Here is a 22,216-nt window from a genome sequence, read left to right as displayed (position 1 = left end):
GAGTGAGCGAGAGAGTAAGAGACAACATCGGGGTGTGTGTGTGTGTGTGTGTGTGTGTGTGTGTGTGAGTGAGAGAGAGAGAGAGAGAGAAGCGGGAACGTTCAATTATTTCGAAGCGAGTGAGGCGTCGAGCCGGAAGGGGCGGCCTGCCTCCGCGAAAGCGGCCTGTGAACGCTCGACAACTTACACAGTGTTATCTGGTAGTAGCAGAATGCGCTGGTAATCCTTCGCTAAGCTCCCGCTAAGCTTGGATCCACGTGGCGCACGTGCGACGACGTATATACTGCTATTCACATAAACGAACGCGAATCTTCTCGCGAGGCCTCGGCTATTAGCAACACGAGAGATTTGATCTTTCCAATTCCTCTTTTTATACGCTTAATGTATCTTTTCAACTTGTCCGAAAAGTTTCTTGTACCTTATTGTTTTACATATTCAAATTGCGACATCAAATTCGAATAAATGATTAAATTTATAATACAAAAAGTATATAAAGATTTAATCAAATGTCTCGTTTCAATATATGTATATAAAAAAAGGATAAGTTTTTAATATCTTAATATATATATACATATAATGATTTGAAACTAATAATGAGTTTTATCGAGAAGTGGAAGAAACTTTTTGAACGACTCAATACTCTGTCCTAACCTCTTATCCTCTTCGACGTAATTTCTGCTTACGCTTATAATGGCAAAATTAATATATACGTATATATCTTAATAGAATGACCATGAGAAATTTGTATTTTGTAGCTAAATGTATTTTCAAATTGCCCGAAAATCGTACTGACTGTCTTCCAGATATTAAATTTCAATATATAAATCAAAACTAATAGGATTTTAATATCTTTACACGTGTACTCGTCGCATATTTCGATACGTATATGAGAGAATAAATGGCATGAATTTTTTAAACAGCTTAATATTCCGTACTAACCTCTTATCTTCTTCGATGTAACACTTGCGACGTTCGGCAGTATACTGCGTGATCAGACCGGCAATATTTACATCTTTCTAGAATATCCTTCGACGATGAGAAATTTCAATGTTGATTTTTGCAGAGGTCATAGATGATCGACTGACTTTATCTATATTGTTTGAAAGATTTATTTTAGACCATTATTATGTATGAAATGTTATATGTATAACGAACATATAACCTTGAATTATTTCTTTTTATTATTTTTACCTAATAGCCTTATAAAAAGCAAATTTATTATAATGAATTTAAAATATGTCTTTTACATATATACACACATTTTATATATATACACACATTAAATATTAGTTATATATTAATAATATTAATAGTAATTAATAATTAATTGAGAAAATATATCTTACTTGATATTCGTTCGGTATCTCTAACCCATGTTATAAATACATAATAACGAGTGAAAATAAAAAGGTTAAAGGAGAATCGATCTCCGTAGAGATCCAAGTCGATATCAGTTTTTTTCTTTGTTTAATCTGTCTGCATTATCGACTTTAATTTTGAACGATAAGTCCGATGGTATTTCGAGATGGCACACGTCGTCTCTTTTTATTAGGCTTGACCACCGGGAATGCTTATGTGATTTTTTCCTCTCTCTCTCTCACTCTCTCTCTCTTTCTGTGCGTGTGTGTGCGTAACGAGTATGTATCTAGAACAGGAAAACTATTGTCCATTTTTTGCATCTTTACACGTTATTTCTTTTCAGGAGAGATGAAAATACCTTGGTTGCTAAGTTTGAATTGAAATATACATTTTGGATTATTTCAAGAGAATTTATGTACGTATATATGTACACGTTCCAAAGAAAGACTAACACGTAGAAAAATTTTTACGAATGCTTTTCATTCGATTCCATGCATTTGCATGTACGTGTGAAATGTCTATGTAATTGAGACGTAGCTTACCTTGGCATTGAAAGTAATATTTGAGAAATTATATGGGTCAATGGCTTTATATAGATCAACAATATCTAGAAATTTAATTCATAGATATCGTCGATATGAACGAGATATCAAACATTCGTGTACGTATATGCAACGTCTCCGTAGAAGGAAAGAAGAGAATTAATTTTTCACATTTATTTTAGCATCGAAGATAAGAATTTTCGAAAAAATTATATATATGAGTAGATCGATTTGTATAGATCGATAATGTACGAATATTTAAATTAAAATCGACTTTTTTCTTACCAAATTCTTTTGAGGCGTATTCGTCGTTTAGGCTTCTTTTTCTTCTCGAAATTGTTGAATATAGACGTTGATCGCCAATCACCATTCTAATCAAAATACTTTATTTATTTGATTAATTATATATTCTTCTACTTATAGATAAATAAAAATATATGTATACAAATTATTATTATAACTTTCTGAATATTAAAAAGATTTTTATTATAACATTTTAATAAAAAGAACTAGATTCTTTCATTATTCGATTTATTAATTATATCTGCTTTGACTAACGAGGTAAAGACAAAAGAGAAGCTACATACGTGTGACGGCAAGCTTGTGTGTGTTTGGATTCGATTTTAATCAGTTAAAAAATAATGGTCGAAAGAATCCTGGTACATGCATGCACAGATATTATGCAGTATATATATATTTTCGTAAGAAAGTTGTGAGTAAAGTATAACAACTTGTATAAACAATTTATAAAGACTTTTCGTCGTCGAGATATGTCCGTGTGATGACAAGCTTGTGTGCGTGGCGGGAAAACATTTTAGTTAATTAGTTAAAAAGTAATAATCTGTTGTCATAATACCAATTACTAAAATTTTTTGTATTAAAATTTGTTTTATAATTTTATATTGTATGCTGTTTTTTAATAATAAATGTATTTTAATTAATATATTTATTAATGCAGAATATATTCAAGATGATGCAGTGCGCATGCGCCGTAATTTAATGAACCGATTTGCCAGTAGATAGAACGGCCATTTTGTTTTCGGCGGTAACTAAATTGGCAAGGAATTTATCGTCCTCATTAATTTCAGGTAATTTGCATATTTTTTCTAACGTACACCCTCCTCCTATATACCAATCGATTCCTTAAAACGCGATTTCCACGCGTAAATATTCGTAAGTCGGAATATCTTCGCGTTTAAGAAATATTCGCGAAAATAAAATCGGCGTCTTGGAATACCCCGGATTGCTATTGCGTCATACTTTTTTTTCGAATTTTCTGCTCTTTCTATCGCAATATCAATACTTATCTCGCTTTTTAAGGATGCTCTAATTAATAATTTATCATTAACTAATCCTTATTTGTCGTATTTCGTATTATATTCGATTTTCATACGTGACACACACACACACACATACACACGCGCTATGGATATAGCCTCTACACAGCCAACATCATATAACACACACAATTAATTGTCACTATTAATATCAGATTTCCATTTTTCAGATTTCCAAGAATTCTATGAATTGGAAAAGCACAGGACATAACAAGCAAGGTGGGGAGAGGAGAGGTCGCGCCGATGTACACGATCTACGTCATACAGGTATGTTTTTCTCTTTTTGAAGACATATAATAGGGTTTGGTAGAGAGAGATAGATTGTATTCGGCATATATACACTCCTGCGAATTTCCAAGAAATTCTCCGGCCGAGACCGAGCAAAAACAATCCAGCATTCGGCCTTTATTTCTATAGAATACTTCGGCGTGTACGCACTTAGAAAAGCATCGATTAATTATTTTTCGTATTTTAATTTCGACATATATTTTATTTGATCACAATTTTTACTAATTTTCTAGGATTTCTTTATTATAACAAGAATATTAATAATTCTACTTTTATTCTTTTCAGATTATCATTGCAATCGTGCGCGAGCAATGTGTAAATCGAGTGTTGTATCGCTAAAGTGAAAACATAAAACTCGCGAAGTAGAAGCAGTGTTTGTACGTTAATAAAAATTCTTACGCGGTTCGCGAATTAAATCAACTGTGAGGTGTTCTAAATAAGTGTATCGAATCGATTGCGCGCAAAGCAATCAGTTATAGAATCAGTGCTCGTTCGTACAAAGTTTTATTTTTCTATTTTATTTAAACAATAGAGATGCGCGAATTAAATTACGTGTCGTTTCGTAATAAATAAATAATTGTCGCGTATTAGAGTCAGTGCATCTTGGAAGATGATTAAGATAGTACGTCTTCTATAACAGAATATTGGTAAGTAACTTTATAAATTTTATAAACAATAATTTTACCATCTTGTGACAGTAAATTTATTCGAAATCTGTTTTACATCTTTTTGCAGATGATCATCGTTATAATAATTCACAAAAGTCTCAACCTAGAACAATTCGTCGATGTCTACCTTATCTAATTTTCAACCTATGGTGGATCTACTTCTTTTAATTTCGAGCAGCAACGCGGACGTGTGTTTTGGAGCCATCAGAGAACTTCTTAAGTAGTGAGTGAATAAAATTTAAGTCCCTCCAGTGCTCAATCATGTCGAGGACGAAAGGTCCGAATCGGCACGAGTTACTGGTTGTAATTTTTTCCAATAAATTATCGACGAGCACGTGAGTAACTCTTCTTTTGGATTTACTCACGACTGATATATATTTCATTGTTTGTTTATTGTGCATGCTTATTTTTATTAGCTCAGGATAGGGTCTTCTTGTTTCGTCAGATAGAGTCGTTTTTAATTAACAGTGCAATTAATTCGCACTTTTTTGTTCGCGTTGTTAGTGCTGAAATCGGATATTGATTTATCCGATTTCGTCAATAGAAAAAGCATGTTATGTCGTCTATGTTACATGCATTTCTTCGTACATGGTAAATTTGATCGCGGTCCATTTGGATTTTTTCTATAAAAAATGAGCAAGAAGACAAGCGCGACGGATAGATTCTGAAATACAAGTGGCGCATCATGATTTTGTTCTTTCATTAGTATATAGCCGCTTGTTCGAAGGAGTCGTCCGAGGTTTTTTATTGCTGCATGAAAAATAAATGAAATATTCAATCAATTTTGTTGATAAAATAAAAGTCTCAGTAGAGTCATCGCTTTTGTAAGAAAAAAGTCGAGTAAAGTAATTGCAAAAGAAACAAAGAGACTTGTAGAATCATAGCCCGTAGGCCTAGTTGATAAGTTAATCATTTTTAGCTCAGGATTTTCAGCAATTAATGTACTAATTCCCGTTTCTCCCGCCCATATTTTCTGCGTTCTCATCTGTCCGTGTGCCCAGGTGTACTCGTATGGGTGAGAAACAGTTAGTATGGGTTTAGTTTTAAGTTCTCCCTCTTTGGCGACTGTCATTGCGTTAGTGATCGTGCACGATGTACCTTGCACCTGTGTGTGTGCGTCTTAGGCGGTGGATTGTGCATCGTTTCGCGAAATTTTTAATCATTCACATAAAAAATATTTAATTGTTTTCACTTGACCATATAATGGATAAAATTCGTATGTTATTAATACGTTAATGTACTACTAATATTTATATTGAAAGTGCGTCATACAAAAAGACGTTCTATCGTTTTGAATATTAAATGCATCGTATTTTCATGAATGAAATAGTACTCGTATGTTACTAGTATGCTTATACATATACTAGTACGTACTAGTATTTATATTGAAAGTAGAGTTTTACGCAATGGTCACTAACCTTGTCAGTCGATTTCAGCAAATTGGTACGTACCCCTAATTAGTTAAGACTTAGAAAAAACGTGGCTGAGCTAGGGTGTCGGAGGTGCCCCGGGGCATACTCTCTAGTGTAGGCTTTTGCACCCTGGCGGTATGTGAGAGAATCGTGGAGTGTGTGTGTTGGAACGAATGTTTTGCTATTTTTAAATATAGGTATAGGTAGGTAGGTAGCATACTTTTCTGTTTGAATGTGTCTTTAATTTTAAGCAGGTAGGACCGGGTTAGACATATGCGATAATTTCTATTTAGAAATAAAAACTTTTGTCCCCGGATATTATGCAAAGTTTCAGTAAATTTTAGAATCATTCTGCATCTCTATTTATTCTCTCTCTCTACATTTTCCTGACACTTTGCATTGCAAGATACATCAGTATCAAAAACAGTTTAAAGATCCTTGCAATTGTTAAAAAATTCATTTCTTTCGAATTAGCAAAGATTTTTGAACATGTTAGATACTTAGTCTTAAGTATATTAACACTTTGCATTTCCGTGTAATTTCTGGAATATATATTTGTTAAATATGTGTAGTATAGAAACAATAAGAAGGATACAAAGTAAATGTATTATTTACTCAAGTAAAATAGTAAGCCCATAAGATGTATCTTAGATGTACCCATTTTTTAGTTTTGTTTGATACTTTCTAATTATTTAAATGCAAAGTGTTAGCACTAGGTTCATCGATTAGATTGATTATCTGCAGGAGCATTCGAGTAAATGTACCTGTGTTGATGCGCACGATTGTTGGATTATTTTGGTCCATTGATCGTCCACAGGTTAGGATAGTTAAAATCTTTATTTTACAATCTTTTATTTTTTATTTTCTTTTTTCTTTTTTCCATACATTGCACTTAGGGAATGCTCCAATGCAGTGGTTAGGGCACGAAGCAAAGAAGAGGCTATATGCCGAAGAGGCCCCCACAAACTGTGGCTCAAGAGGGCAACTATCGACAATAAATCATTTTTTCAGAGGATCACATGCTCCTCTGATAATGGTTTGTTGTCTTATTATTTTAAACATGTCATTTTGCTCGTCATTAATAGTAATTGCATATGGAAATGATGGACCATATGTTATAACGTAGATTCACTTGTTTTCATTTTATCTTACAGGAACTGATAGTAATTGATAGGGAATTGAAAAGTGCATCTACATGTTGACGTGTCATGCTATTGAATTATAATATCGTATGACTAATATATTTTTCTTTTTGTTACAGGTGACCATCGTTGGATTTGCTAACGCCAATTATTTTCTGTTTTGTTTATCAGAGCGCCTAAAATGGCTGCTATTTGAAATATTATATGTATATATGCATTACTGGAGGCTATTTATTAGCTATTATTATTTAAAATTTCTTTTTATATAAATAATATAATTTCATGCAGTTTTGAGATATATTAAAGATTTTTTTTTTTGAGTTGTTGCATTCTTAAAATTGTTTAGATTTGTTAAATTTGATATGTTATTTGAAATCATATCATTATTCATGGTTAATTAAATTTAGTATAAGTATAATTAATTGTTAATTCATTTCAGTTATAATTGCATTCAGTATTACTGTAGTAATAAATTTAACGTTTATCACTATAGTAATATGTTTATCCATAAATTGTTTAATTATTGGAAATGTATGTTTCAGGTATACGACCTTAATTATTGTATGGATTTGGTTTGCTTTTTATATTAATAGTATCAACAGGCATAGAATAAAATTGCATGTCAATGCAGTTTTATTCTATTTATTACTATGATATTTTTTATTCTGTTTATCTTTATCTTTTCAGATATTTGATGATTATAATGTGTACATTATTATATATAAATTAGAATTGAAACCTATATGTAATTAATGCAAAAAAATTTCATATTATACATTATCTTATACATTGGTAAAGTATATTAGTAAGTATTTAGGTTTTCTATATTTTTCATTTCTATTGCATGCTAGTCTATAAGAATATAATTATAAGGCATGATGCATGTTGGGATTCTTATGCTTTATTTGTTTGTGCTTAGAGCATGTTTCTCTTAATAGTACTATTAAGAATTCTAGTTTTAAGTTTATATTATTTTTAAGGTTATATAATTTAAGATAAAAAAGGGCAATTCGGTCGATTGTCTACTAATTAGATATTAAGATAGTTTAAAAAGTATGGATTGATGTTCTCATATTTCCAATCACCTTATTTAACTTTCACATCTTCAACTTTAGATTTATTAATATTGCATTGTAGTAAAAATGATTGGAAATGTGAAATTTAATGTTTAACTATATACAATTATTATTGTGTAGGAAATGTTTTCCATTAAAATATATATGTAAATAGTAAAATGTAACGTAGTAGTGAGTATAAAGATGCATATACTTTGTACCTGTCCGGGATGTACAAATTATATGTAAAAATAATATCAATATATCAAAATAAATCTGATAATGTCAAAATAAATGGTTTAGCACTCTTGAAATATATATTTAATATAAGGAATCCATGCTTTTTCTCTCGGGTAGGTCAGGGTAAAGTCGTAACTTGATGCATCCTCAATCGACTTCGACCGAGTCGAAAGAAGGTCCATTAAATGCGACTAATTAGTATGTTATCATAGTCCGTGGATCTCCACATGCAGCAACCTTCACGCGGTGAGATCTGGGTCGGTATTACTTGCGATCTATATCAATCTAAATCATGTAAACGTAAGTACTGCCGGGCGAATGGCTGCATACTTTAGTACGTTTCGAAAATATTTTTTTCATCTTATAATCGTTTTTGAACATAACATTTAAATTGCACATTAATAATCGTACTTAAATAGATTGATAGATTAGATCAAATGATATCTTAGAGAAACGTACTGAAGATTTTCAAATGATTTCTAATATGACATCATTTTTTTTTTTTTTTTTTTTTTTTACTATTATTAGTTAATGATTAGAAAATCGATGGTGAATTAGAATTTATTTTAGAAGAGAAACGCTGGTGGTCCGTCATAAATCATTGACACGTATTTCCTGTTATTATAACATCGACTAATATTTTCTTTTCTATCGAATCTATCGAATCGAAAGAGATGTGATTCTTAGCGTTTCTAAATCATCGATATAGGTAATTTAACGCGAAGAATAGTAATCTTTTCTAATACCTAGGATTTCTTTCGAAACGATGTCATTGTTGGTGTTCATCACGAAATTTCGATATTATTATTATAAAAAAGGGAAAGAAGAAAAGAAATAAGAAAGAAACAAAATCGTATTTGTTTTACGCAAGAACCGCAAAGTAGTTTTCGATAATTTACTCCGGCAATTTTCACAGGTGCTCGACGATCGAACGAGGGCTCTTGCTCGAGTGAGATTACCGCGTTATGAAACCGCAAATATAACGATACGCCCTTCGAAACTTGATATGCATATTTTTTGCTCTCGAGAATAATAATTTTATAACTTTAAATAATAAAAAAAATATCTTTCTTATTTTTAAACACGATAATATAGCTATTCTATTTTATTGTTCTCTTTTTTTTCTTATTTATTTGGTTAGATTATTTATACGATCTTTTATTAAATAAATCATTTTAATTTACTTCATATTAATATAATTTACGGAGAAAGAAAAATTCTACAACTAATTGTGTTCTAATTTTAATAATAACCTTACAATTTTTTATTAAATTGTTTTTCTACAATTTTTTGTTAAAAATAAATATTTTTCATTCAATTCGTGCTAATAAAAACTTAATAATTTTCGGTTAAATTGCTTAAATAGTTTCTTTTTTATTACTCAAATACAAATTTTCATTAATAATACAATTTTAGGAAAGAAAAATTGTTGAACTTAAAATGATTATTATATTTGAAAAGGGCTCTAAAATTTTCGATCGAGACGTATATACACGCATGTATATAAACGTATTCGTCCTATTGACCGTAATCGCAAGTCATTAGAGGGTAACCGTCTCAAAAGAATCGACTGAACCAGCACCGTTCGACACGCGAAATCGTATCCTTCGTAAGAGAATACCGAAAGGGAAGAATGCGAACGGAATTTACCTGCTATCCAAAAGAATTCATGCTGTTTCACCTTCTTCTTTGTCTCCCAAAAAAAGTCTTTGTATTTGACGCGTGTCTCGAGATCATGCGTGTGTTAAATTTTACTCGTGATATCTTTCTCTCTTTATTTTTAAAAGAGTGATCCAATCATTTATGACGTATAATTAAAAGATAAGAAAAAACAAAAAAAAAAAAAAAAAAAAAAAAAATAAAGAAAAAACAGGCTGACTAGAAATTTATTTGTAGTATAATATATAATAAATGGTCTCTAGTCTATTTTTTTAATAATTTTATGAATTAAATAAGCATTATATTAATAGAAAATTATTTTTAAAAATATTTAACATATAAAGTCATAAATTATCTATAAAATACAGTATATTTTTTCTATAGTTTAAAATTATTTAACTTTAATGATTAAAAATTCTTCGTGTGGTTATTATAAAAAAAAAAAAAAAAAAAATAAAAAAAAATAAAAAAAATAAAAAAAATAAAAAAAATGTCAACATTGAGATAGAGATAATACACAAGACATGACACTCTTACATACAAGCGTTCATTATTATAGAGACGACCACCCTTTGGGAAGGGAAGAGTTTTCTTATTTTTCAAAATGTAATGGGTTCTTCGTGCACGTAAACATTTAGGTAGAGCCTCTGGTAAATTGTTCCAGCCCCGAGGTGCCGTCGAAACACTCCAAATGACACAAGACTCACACTCTTACGTAAATTACACGCTCTAGAACGAAAACCAAAGCGAATTTTTACAAAAGAAGAGAAGATCTCATTCGTTTATACATACACAAAAGAGTAAATACAAAAAAAAAAACAAAAAAAAAAAAAAAAAAAAAAAAAAGTAAGAAGACAACAAAAAATAATGAATTTGACAATCTTTTTGTAAAAAGAAAGAAAAATTATACGCGTTTGTTCCATCGTTTCCAATTACTATTATATTAATCGCGATCGTATGAAATCAAAATGTAAGATCTAAATATTACAGTTAAAATAGACGTTTGCGTGATTTCGCGTGCTTAGATTTTCAAGAGGCAGGTGAAACGAAACAACTGTCCCCTCGAAGGCAAAGATCGAACGTCCTCTCATCTTGTGCAATCTTATCGTTCGCTTTCATTCTGACCATCCTACTCGATCCTAAACACAAGTAGGCGTTACCCTGGACTTTTGCGAAGGAAAGACTTTCTCGTAAATCGTCCTGCCCAAAGGAACAAGAAAGAAAAAAAAAGAAAGTAAACGAAAGAAATGATCAGGGAACACGTGCCTTGTGTCTAATTACGAATCAGCCATCAGTTCTTGTCGTCTCTTCTTCCTTTTCTTCTTTTTCCCCCTTTTCTCTTATCTCCATAGAATTAGACTTAAACGAAATGAGCCGATAATTATGAGAATGGTTTAAAGTATGTCATATCTTTTATTCTGTAATACTTTAACACTTGGATTTGAATAATTTTAAAATTAGATTTCTGTAATGGCAAGAAAAAAGCGAAAATTAAGTAGTGTATAGTAAAAATATAAAAGTGAATATAAAAATAATTCTTTGTAATTTAAAAATATTAAGAGTAGCGTGTTTTTTAATATCTCGAATGTCTTGGACTACTTTCATAATCACCGGCTCAAATATACCTGTATATAAAAAAATTATTCCTGTGAAAGATTCGGACAAAAAATAGGAAGATGTGTTTATGTACACAGCAAGATTAAGAAATATCATAGAAGTCATATGAATGGCACAATTATAGAAACTCTTATATAAATTTTTCAAATAATAGAAATATCATTAATGCAGTTGTTAATTCATGGCTAGCAATTATCTATTATTGTCTTTCTTAAACGTTAGTATAAAATGGGACAGGAAAATCATATGATTTGTATTTTCTCTACTTCATTTATAAAAGAATAGTAAAAAGAATTCTCTTTCTGAAGGGTTCATTTTTGTCCAACTTTAGTTATTTGAAATTGTCGATATAATACAAGATACTCAATGAGTACTTTGCTATAGGTATATAATATTCCATGAAAAGCCACAGGCTACTACGAACCATATACGAGGCTTGATCATAGGGGCTAGCTGAACATTTAGGCAGATGCGACAGAAATTGAACGTCCTCTTCTTTTTTCCCCTTCTTTCCTTCCTTCCTTCGTTTATTTTTTTATTTTTTATTTTTTTTTTATTTTTCAAATGATGACCCTTTCTTTTTCTATCTTAAACTATATTCTCGTTCTTCTTGTGGTCTCTCATTTAAATGGGTCGAACCATCCGACGTTATCTGGTCGACGTGTGGCGGCCACGCGACACGTCGAGTGGGTATATTCACTCGCTTGGTTGCTCGTTCGATCGATCGATCGACTTATCTTTCCCCCCTTCCCCGACACGACCATCAACCTTCCCTTTTAATCCCCCCCGGCTCTCGATGGTGCCAGTATCGACGCGATCGGCCCTAACTGGGTTACAGAATGCATTAATGCGAGTCTCGATTACAAGGTAGCTTCTCGATTGATCCAAAGACTTTGGCCGCTTCTCTCTCTCCTGGTGGCTTCGAACCAATTTGCTAAATTGAACGTTGCGAGGGACACAACGTGCCTCCATAAATTTCCTTACACTTGAAATTCCAATAAGTAATCGATTCCTCTCGTCGTCCTTAATTCTTACATCTGATTTTTTGTAGACCTCTATAATATTATGTCTATATATATATATATTTGTATTTTTGTAATTGTTATTTCAATATCTTATCAGAAAATTAATTTAGTGAGTTATAACTCTCTCTCTCTCTCTCTCTCTCTCTCTCGTTCTTACATACTCTCTATTATAGTATATCATTTAACAAATATTAATCTATGCATTAATCATTATAAAAATGGTTATTTAAACGTTATAAAAAAGAATTATATTATAGAGGATAAAATCAAAATAGTCTCATACGTTACGTACTAATTGAGATTTAACGGACAATAAGAATTATCTAATCGTTATCTAATTATACGAAAGATAGATAAGTTTCATGATAAAATTAGAATAATCGTTCTTTTTCGGAACAGAAAAAGGGACACTCGATTGGTCTTTACTTCGTCTCGTTTTAAGCAGACCACTAATCGTACCCTTGCCCCTCTTATTTCGATAAAATCTTGCTTTATGACGTCGTAACTCAGGTGTCGGGTTTGGTCGCGAGGATGATTAGTCGAAAATAAAAAGTTGGAATAATTATTAGCCCTTGGCTAAATTGTTAGTCTTCTTTCGTTAGGGTAATACGAGAATGTTACATTTTTCGTGTCCAGTTATTACCACCTTAATATCCTCGAAATTTCTTAATTATTTCTTCTTACATATAAAATTTGCGTACGAATAGACATTTTTTAATCATTTTTTTATTTCAGTTTTTTTTTTTTTTAATCTTTTTATGCCTAATATCTTTATTTGATGTACTTAAATTTTTTAAACTTTTTTGATATTTCAAATCTTCACGACATATTTTTAATTTCGTCATTTTTGAAATAATCGATTTGATGATATGAACTTGGAAATATATTAAATATGTTGTCAAAAAAGAAAATTCATAGGTCACTTAATTTGAATTCGATCATAAAATCTAGACAGATGACTTGTTAATTAACTCGTACAAAGAATTAAAGGATTGGCAAGCACAACACGAAACGTTGAATCTTGTAGCCGGTTTTAAATCAAGTCGTTGACTAATTACCAGCGATATGTTATATAAAACGTACATGCATACCTACCACGAATTCTCATCATCGAATTTAATCTCTATAGCACGTGTCGATTCAAGCGTAAAATTTTATCTTAAAAAATAAATGAAAAAAGAAAAGAAAAAAGAAAACAAAGATTATGATACTGTCGAAACGAATTACGTTTGATAATGTCGAGTTAAAACGAACTAGATCGTGTTCTCTAATTTATAGTTATCGAACCCTTACCTATTAAATTGGAACATGTAAATAGAGTTTTGTTTTTATTTGCAAAAAATTCGGGACGATCCATTCTCCATATCTATTCGAAAATTATAGTCCAAACCTAATACACACAACATATAAGAAGCACAACCATACTATATTTTTCTAACAATTTAGAAAAAATAAAAAAAGAAAAAAAAAAATAAAACATGGATAAATTTTAACTAAAATACAATTGGAACAAAGTATATTTCAACGAACCTTGGTATCTTCGGAGAACTAAATTACGAGGTTACCATCGCGTCTACCAATTTAATTGCTCTAATCGGATTCAGACGCGTGATCCGAATGCAATTCCGTTAGCAGCTGCTCTGCTCCGAGGATCTTCTTCGAGTTTCTTTATATATACATGTATGTATGTATGATGTGTGTGCTTTGATTAATCACACATTTTCTGTACAAATATTTCGACAAATTCGAGAGTCTCTCGTAAAGAAAAAATTATCGTTGAATTGCTGATCATTTATCGTTAATCGTTTTTGTACGAAGAATCAGTAATTTTGCAACAAAAAATAAAAAAAATTAACGATTATGATTGCCCAAGTATAAATTATTAACATAACGATTTTGAAAGGACGATATATGCATGATCGAAAAAAAATGCATTTGTCGTCGCATTTAGTAAATTACTCTTGGATCTTATTTCTTCATGGAGTGACGTAAGAGAGTGAGTGCAACAGAGAGAGAGAGAGAGAGAGAGAAGAGGGAGAGAGGGGATTGTCATGTAGCTCGTAATTGGCTATCGGGTTGGTCGCGGGAGCAGAAGCTCTACTGCTTGATGTCGCCGTCGATATCGGTGAGAGCTCGCCGACACGACGTCGAGGAGTGCCGAGGTTCGAACATAATCGCGACACGTTGTCGACGTGCGCGTAATACGACTCAAATTACATGTACTCCCGGACCCGATAATTGTGTCTTCAACAAATAACAGGACCATCTCTCTCTCTCTCTCTCTCTCTCTCTCTCTCTCTCTCTCTCTCTCTCACTCCCTCCCTCCCTCACTCCCACTTTCACACGCACACACTTGCTACGAAATCTATACTTTACGATTTCTCCCTTCATTGAAATGTAAATTTTAGCCTAATCGTTAAATCAAAGTTAGTGGATATAAAAATGTATATTTGTTCTTTTTAGGTAGAAACAAAAGAAGGATTCAATTAAGCGTTTATCTTATTGGAGGAAGGAATTTTCTTTTAAAAACTGTTGTATTATCTGTAGAATAAATCTAACGATCACAGATTTTTTTTGTTCTATTCCATGGTAGAATAAATTTCAACATGGATACAAAGCATCGAAGGAATGTCTGTAATTAATTCGTCAGTTCGCGTTCTATTTTCCAGGATGTAATTTTCATTCGGAGATTACACGCACGATATTAACAGGAGAACGCTATGAAGATTTCTCTTCGATGTTCATGCATCGTTTATACGTATATACGTGTATATATATGTATATACATATGTATATATGTACATACGCGACGTTTCCTATTTCTCCTATATTTTCTATCTCTCTCTCTCTCCCTCTCCTCTTCTCTATTTCTTCTCCTTCCACTATACATTCGATAGTGTTAGATGAAAGTAGCAACGTTATTATTCTCTTAGCTACAATGAACATCACGTACTGTTTCTATACCAGAGAAATCGATCGGAAAATAATGTAATTTAGTCTAATCGATTTTATATGTGTATCATGATTAGAAAACATTATTTTGGTGATCTAGGAAATATTGGATCAGAATTGTCAATATTTTTTTATTACCCTTGTTAGATTTGTTAATCCTCTATAATTCAATTTTTGTTAAGATCGAAATAAAATGAATGTTTGTTAATGTTTATAAAAGACAAATTATATAATGTGAAACTTACAGTATAACTTATGATATGTAGTAATAGTAATAGTAAACTTATATATATTTATATAAATACCAATATAAAAATGTACTGTACTAAGTGTATAACTTATACTTAAAAAAATACATAAATTTCAAAAATATTAACTGCGTCATTATAACGATTAAAAGCTAAAACGTTAATTATCATAATTTGAATTACGCTAAACATTTGATACCCAACTAGATACTTAACAATAACTTTCAAATACAAACTAATAAGAAATTTAAAGATGAAGAAAGAAAATGAAATAGATAGCAAATAAATTATAGGAATGTTATACGTAAATTTATAAAGGCCTTAACGATGGCGAGATCTTTTGAAATGACGCGGCGTCACATAACTTATTAAACGCACGAGCGAGCATACCGCTCGCAACAGGAACGATTCTTGATGAAGCTTGCCTCGAAAAGCACAGGTCGTAGCCTTCGATCGTTGCACGGTAGTTAGAACGCAATTAAAGTTACATAATCTTCCATGGTCGGTCGTTTTTAAAAGGCTGAAGGGCCTGACTCTTACCCGACGGGCATCGACTGCCATCAACGACGCATTAGTTGCCATACGGAAAGAGAAGAAAACGTTTTGCTGAATTCTTTCCTTTTTTTATGTTTTTTTCTTTCTTTTCTTTTTTTTTTTCTTTTTTTTTTTTTTTCTTCTTTTTTTTGTAACAACTCTTGCACCTGCGATCTTCCAACGAGAGAAAAAATACTAGAACTAGCACAATCTATTTGTTAATTCGAAAATAACAATTTTATTCGTTAGTGTTTTTAATTTATTTAATTTTACAATAATAAATAAGTAAAAATAGGTTTCAGTTGAACGTTACTCTAATAATTAAAACTTGTCGGTAATTGTAAAAGAGATCTATAATAAAATAATATAATAATAATATAAATAATATAAATAATAATAATATAAAATAATATAATAATAATATAATAATAATTGTATAGTCCTAGAGGTGTGTTGTTGGCTCATTGATATACAAATATTCTTGATTTTTTTACGGAATTAAAAGTAAATAATCAAAAGAAGGGATGATTAATAAGGTTGAGAGCGAGAGTACATCAAACTGTCTGAAAGAACTGAAGCGATTACTTTTCCTTGTAAAATGCATGATGTTCATGCAACTATAACATTATTTAACTCTTAGGGGGATTCATTCGATTCGGTATGTTAACAAAGTTCTGCCGAACGTTATTTTAATTACCTTTCACTTTTCTCTGATACCTGATATTTTATTTTATCAATTTTTTATTATATAGAATTGTTTTATATCATATCGATTAAATGTGAAATTTGACTGATACGTAATTATAAAAAATGTTTAATCCTCGAAATAAAGATACTAACTCAATTGTGATTCTTATATACATATTTCTGCACTTTTTACGTCCTATAACGCTACGATCATTGACTCGTAAAACGCGTAAATACCATTGGATGTTAAAAACTTAATTCTCACTTTCCTCTCGAGATTTATACTATACATGCGTTATAATAATACATTCTTTCGATTATTATCAGATTATGTTTATTGTAAAGCAAGTATGTGAGAGATGCATTTGCCAGTTCGTGCTTTTGATCGCGAGAGTGCAACTAAATGTACCGTAAACTTATAATTGTGGTAAAATCGACTTTATCGAAGAATCCTGTTAGAAAAAAAGAAAACAAATATAAAATAAAATTATATGATATGCAATTTGTAGTACAAATTTTTCAAAATTAAATGAAAGTACATAGATACATGTAAAACTTTGAAATTGCATGCCATTATAGATGATCAGAATAATCTGTTTTGATATTAAAGAAAATTGTCTAAATTGAAAATGAAAATATATGAGAAAAATCTCTTGTGTGAGAAAAAAGCGTAACGAGAAGGACGAAGGACAAACGGGTCGAACTTCATTGCATTCGGATGCTCGAGCAACGATTAATAGCTCGAAAATTACGAGTTATCTTTAGCTAAGATCAAAATGGGTTCCGCTCATGCGACCGTATTAACATACAGCATTAGCTATTCGACATGCGAACAAGTACTACGTATTCACCGTTTTACTCGGATTTCTGCATTTCTGTAGCAATTATGGCCGTACTGCTGCTACTACTGCTATCCGTATCCATTTCTTTCTTTCTTTTCTTTTTTGTTTTGTTTTGGTTTTTTTTTTCTCATCACGCGACAAAATCGAAGTTATTATAGATCTATCATATGATCAGTGTATAGATAGATTTGAACAAATACTTTTTATATCGATTCGAATAGAAAGAGTAGGTTAATCCTTCTCTTAAAACATGGAATACTGTCATGATTTTATATATATATATATATATATATATATATATATATATATATATATATATTATATACTTTCTTTTTTAGAAGATTAGAAATATATTTTCTAATTATAGTAAAGTCTAATATAAAAAGTATGATAAATTTTAAGAGGAAAAATTTACGAGGTTTCTAAATATAAAGATTTCTAATTTCTAAATACTTTTGTTAAACGATAAAATTATATTTACCAATCGTCAAAGAAAAAGTTATGAAAGATATTAATAAGGAATATACATGATCTAATGATTTTTTAAAGATTTGTTGAATATTTCGGATAAATTTCTAAATGACGAAATACGTAAGAGCGATAATCGATGCGTGCGGATGCTTCCGGTTTCACCGCGTAGCACTTTTTGCAAATACATACAAAATAAGACGAGCGAACGTAACGCGATCGAACGACTAGGTTGTGCACAGGGAAAGTTTTAAGGCATTGTACCGACGCATAGACTGTAGTATATAAGGCAGAGTTTAGAAAACGAAGCGGTTCAGTCGGTGGTGGTTCACGTTAAAAGACGTGCGAAATCGAGAATGAATTTGAAGGTAAGGAAGGAAACTACATTTGTCGAGTCTAATCCTAGACCTATCGATATACTTATCGATATATATATATATGTATATATGTATATATATCTTTTGTCTTCTGTCAGCTGGCAATTGTCTTAGCGACGTTAGTCGTATCGGCAAAATGTACCGAGGAAAAAGGGAAAAAAGTGTCAATAGAATCTAAAGAATCGGAGCCATCGGAAGATTTAACGAGAGCCGAAAAGAAGACAGAAAAACGTGGCCTGGTGCATAGCTACGGTGACCTTGGTGGTGGAGGTGGTGGCGATGGAGGTGGTGGTGGATCCTATGATCAGCACGAGCAGGTGAAAACAGTAACGGTGGTGAAGAAAGTACCGGTACCTTACGAAGTAACGAAGCATGTGCCTTATGTGGTTGAGAAACACGTGCCTTACGAGGTGAAGGTCGGTGTACCACAGCCCTATACCGTTGAGAAACATGTCCCTTATCCAGTGAAAGTCTTTGTTAAGGTACCAGTACATGTACCTCAGCCATATACCGTGGAGAAAAAGGTTCCATACGAAGTGAAGGTACCAGTGGATAAGCCCTACGAAGTGAAGGTTTATGTACCACAACCTTATACCGTAGAAAAACATATTCCAGTACCTGTCAAGATACCAGTACCACAGCCCTATACCGTTGAAAAACATGTACCTTTCCCAGTAAAAGTAAAGATACCTGTACCACAGCCCTATCCGGTTGAAAAGCCAGTCCCATACGAAGTCAAAGTACCTGTTGATAAGCCTTATCCAGTTCCAGTACCTAAACCTTATCCAGTACACGTTGAAAAACCTTACCCTGTACCTGTTGAAAAGCCTGTGCCCTATGAAGTTAAAGTGCCTGTTGATAAACCATATCCTGTTACCGTTGAAAAACCTTATCCTGTACCAGTCAAAGTACCAGTACCTCAACCTTATCCTGTTAATAAACCTGTACCTGTACCTGTCGAGAAACCTGTACCTTATCCAGTTAAAGTTCCGGTTGACAAACCGTATGTCGTTGAAAAGGAGGTACCTTATCCTGTTGAAAAGGAAGTACCTTATCCCGTTAAAGTTCCAGTTCCTGTTCCTGTTCATGTTAAAGAGGAATCAGGGGGAGGATATGATGGTTCAGAAGGTTATCAAGGTCATTCGGGAGGTTATGGTAATTACGATTACTCCTCTCATCATGGCTGAACTTCATTTTCATTATTCTCCTTAACTCTACTATCCACATTTCTTCAAAGAATTATATCCAAGAATTCCTTCGAAAACAAAAACGAAACAAAAAAAAGAAAAGAAAAAAACTGTAGAATTCAATATGGATTCAATGTTCCAAAGAATAAATAAATCACTCAATCCATCGAATAATAAGGGACAAAATACTTACTATGAAGTATGCTTTATATGCGAAATAAATGAACGATACAATATCTAATGAAACCAACATAAAGAAAGATTAGAGAGGCTTGAATATATTTTGTATATCGAACATTTTAATAAATATTTTATCTACGTTGATGTCTTCATGTTATTTTTTATATTTGATACTTCCCTTCAACGAAGATTATGATATAAATTATATAATAATAATAATAATAATGATAATAATAATAATAATAATAATAATAACAACAACAACAACAATAGTAGTAATATTAATAATAAAAAAAATGATGGAACTTCCGGCACAAAGATAAATCGAACTTTCGAGTTGGAGTTGAAAAGATGTTTCAAGGCAGTGGAGCCGAAGAAAGTATCACTTTCTCCTCTATCGAAAAAATAGCAACAGCATCTATGCACATATACACATATTCATGTGTATACATAAATACACGTATTCGACGAGTCATACTCGAATGCTCGTACATAATATATGCATCAACTATAACTATGAACAAACTGGAACGTAAGATCGCATCTCCTCGTCGATTTCCTTTTGTCAAAACATGCAAATCGTTATATTTTTATAATATATGAGTGAAAGTAGATCGATGATTTATATGTATGTATTTCATCGGTTGAAAAGTGATTGTAAGACTTATTTAGAACGTTTAACACTTCATACAGACTAAGAACGTATCTTTATGTTTCTATTCATATCTAATGATCGTAATTTGTAACTATATAATTCATCTTTGGAATTGTAAATTCAATTGATAAAAATTGTTCTTTTACGTTTCTATTCAAACTTAATGATCGTATTTGTAACTATATAATTCATCTTTAGAATTAAATTTAATTGAAATTAACAAGTGAAATATTAGTTTGAAAATCGTTAAGATAAATTGTAAATATGCCCTATATCATTTGTCTAATACTGATCTAATGTCTGATTATTGTTTGATAAATCCAATTTTTATGGATCTTTTATTTGAACTAAGTTTATAATATGAACTGATATAATTAACAACACATGTATACATGTACGACAGTAATGTGTTAAAAGAAGTATATCATCAAAAATCCAAAATTACGAAATGAAAAAAACGTCATTATTTGGTTTATGTTGGTACTCTATAATACAATAATATATACACACACACATATGAGCGTTACATGATATTATAGAGGGTCAATAATTGTCATAAGTAATATTTTGACGTAATAGAAGATAGAAGATAGACTTACGAGAATGAAAGGTAAAAACGATTCTCGATTAAGGAATCGACTTTCCCGCTAAATTATCGAATTAATTAATTTCTTCTTACGTCTTGTAACTCGTCGTTGGAAAACGGCATCCATTTTTTCAAAACGGCATCCATTAGTAGCAGAAGCGAATGAACTCTTTCGTGAAAGTAAAAAAAATCGCGACGATTCCACCATGCGTGAATTATGGCCGTGTGCGAACTCTTTCCTAGCTCGTTCTCGGTATATCGTTCGCTTCCGCTTTTCTACATCGAGTCTCTGTAATAACTAGGAAGAAACTTTCTCGTTTAAGTTTTATCCTTTGAATTTTATTTATATAAATAGATATTATCACAAAACTATCTATTAACTAATGTCTATCTATTAAGCTAATAATATTAATAATAATATCAGCTATTAATATAAAATATTTAAAATATATCATAGTAGATATAGTTATTATAATATAATCAACATATGTAGCTAATACTATTGACGTTAAAACCTCACATGTGTGCATTTAAGAGTTGTTTAACTTTTAGTTAATGACTCCAAAAAAAGAATAATTCAATGTGTTTGCGACATGAGTATAGTAAGTCAATGACTCGATCCATAGTGAAAGCAAGGTAGTAATGGCATGTTCAAAATTGTCCAGATCGTTTTGCGCCTCTTGAACGTTGTCGCAATAAAAGACAGATAACGGTCTTAATTGCGATCGTAAACGACATTGCTCGCTTTAACTCTCCCTTTTCTAATCGTCTCGAATCACGCTTGTTTGTTTCCCAACTAAGACGCATTCCTGTTCGATATTCTTATTAAGAAATCAATAATAGATGATGATTTTAGCTTTCAATTTGTTAAAAAGATCAAACTTTTAGTAGTTTGACTGATAAGGGACGCATTGAAAGAAAGAAAAAGATAGATAGATCTGAGAGATAATAAGAGAGAGGGGAGAGAGAGAGAGAGAGAGGAAGAGGAAGAGGAAGAGGAAGAAAGATGAAGAGGGTGGTGAGAAGCTTAACGTCCTTATCCAAGTCGATAAATGGTGGTGGTGTCAGTGGCGTGAAGCGAAGGCAATTATCGTAGCGAAAGTTGAACGCAATGGAGAGGAGGTCGGGCAAGGATGGATTCGGGTCGGGGTAACGG

At 31.7% G+C, this 22,216-nt stretch overlaps 2 protein-coding genes across 6 annotated transcripts in view; one reads left to right on the top strand and one right to left on the bottom strand.

Moving 5' to 3' along the window:
* The window catches only part of Poxn (paired box pox-neuro), a 34,935-nt gene extending 33,520 nt beyond the window's left edge, over window positions 1-1,415 (bottom strand). For 4 of the 5 annotated variants that reach the window (XM_085662366.1, XM_035874800.2, XM_085662370.1 and 1 more), the window contains exon 1: window positions 940-1,090. The gene's annotated coding sequence lies outside the window, so the exon portion shown is untranslated. Of the gene's footprint in view, window positions 1-939; window positions 1,091-1,346 lie in introns of those variants that run through there. The other variant, XM_085662367.1, reaches the window with a different exon arrangement.
* Window positions 1,416-18,303: 16,888 nt separating this feature from the next.
* Window positions 18,304-19,885, top strand: Vajk4 (chitin-binding protein vajk4). The gene is made up of 2 exons (XM_035874399.2): window positions 18,304-18,443; window positions 18,551-19,885. The coding sequence occupies exons 1-2, from the start codon at window positions 18,432-18,434 to the stop codon at window positions 19,637-19,639; spliced, it is 1,101 nt and encodes a 366-aa protein (XP_035730292.2). The 5' UTR covers window positions 18,304-18,431; the 3' UTR covers window positions 19,640-19,885.
* Window positions 19,886-22,216: the final 2,331 nt, after the last annotated feature.

The sequence above is a fragment of the Vespa mandarinia genome, chromosome 18, assembly GCF_050613455.1.
Source record: "Vespa mandarinia isolate Hongniang chromosome 18, ASM5061345v1, whole genome shotgun sequence".
NCBI classification, from domain to species: domain Eukaryota; kingdom Metazoa; phylum Arthropoda; class Insecta; order Hymenoptera; family Vespidae; genus Vespa; species Vespa mandarinia.
This window is presented reverse-complemented; position numbering and strand designations above follow the sequence as displayed.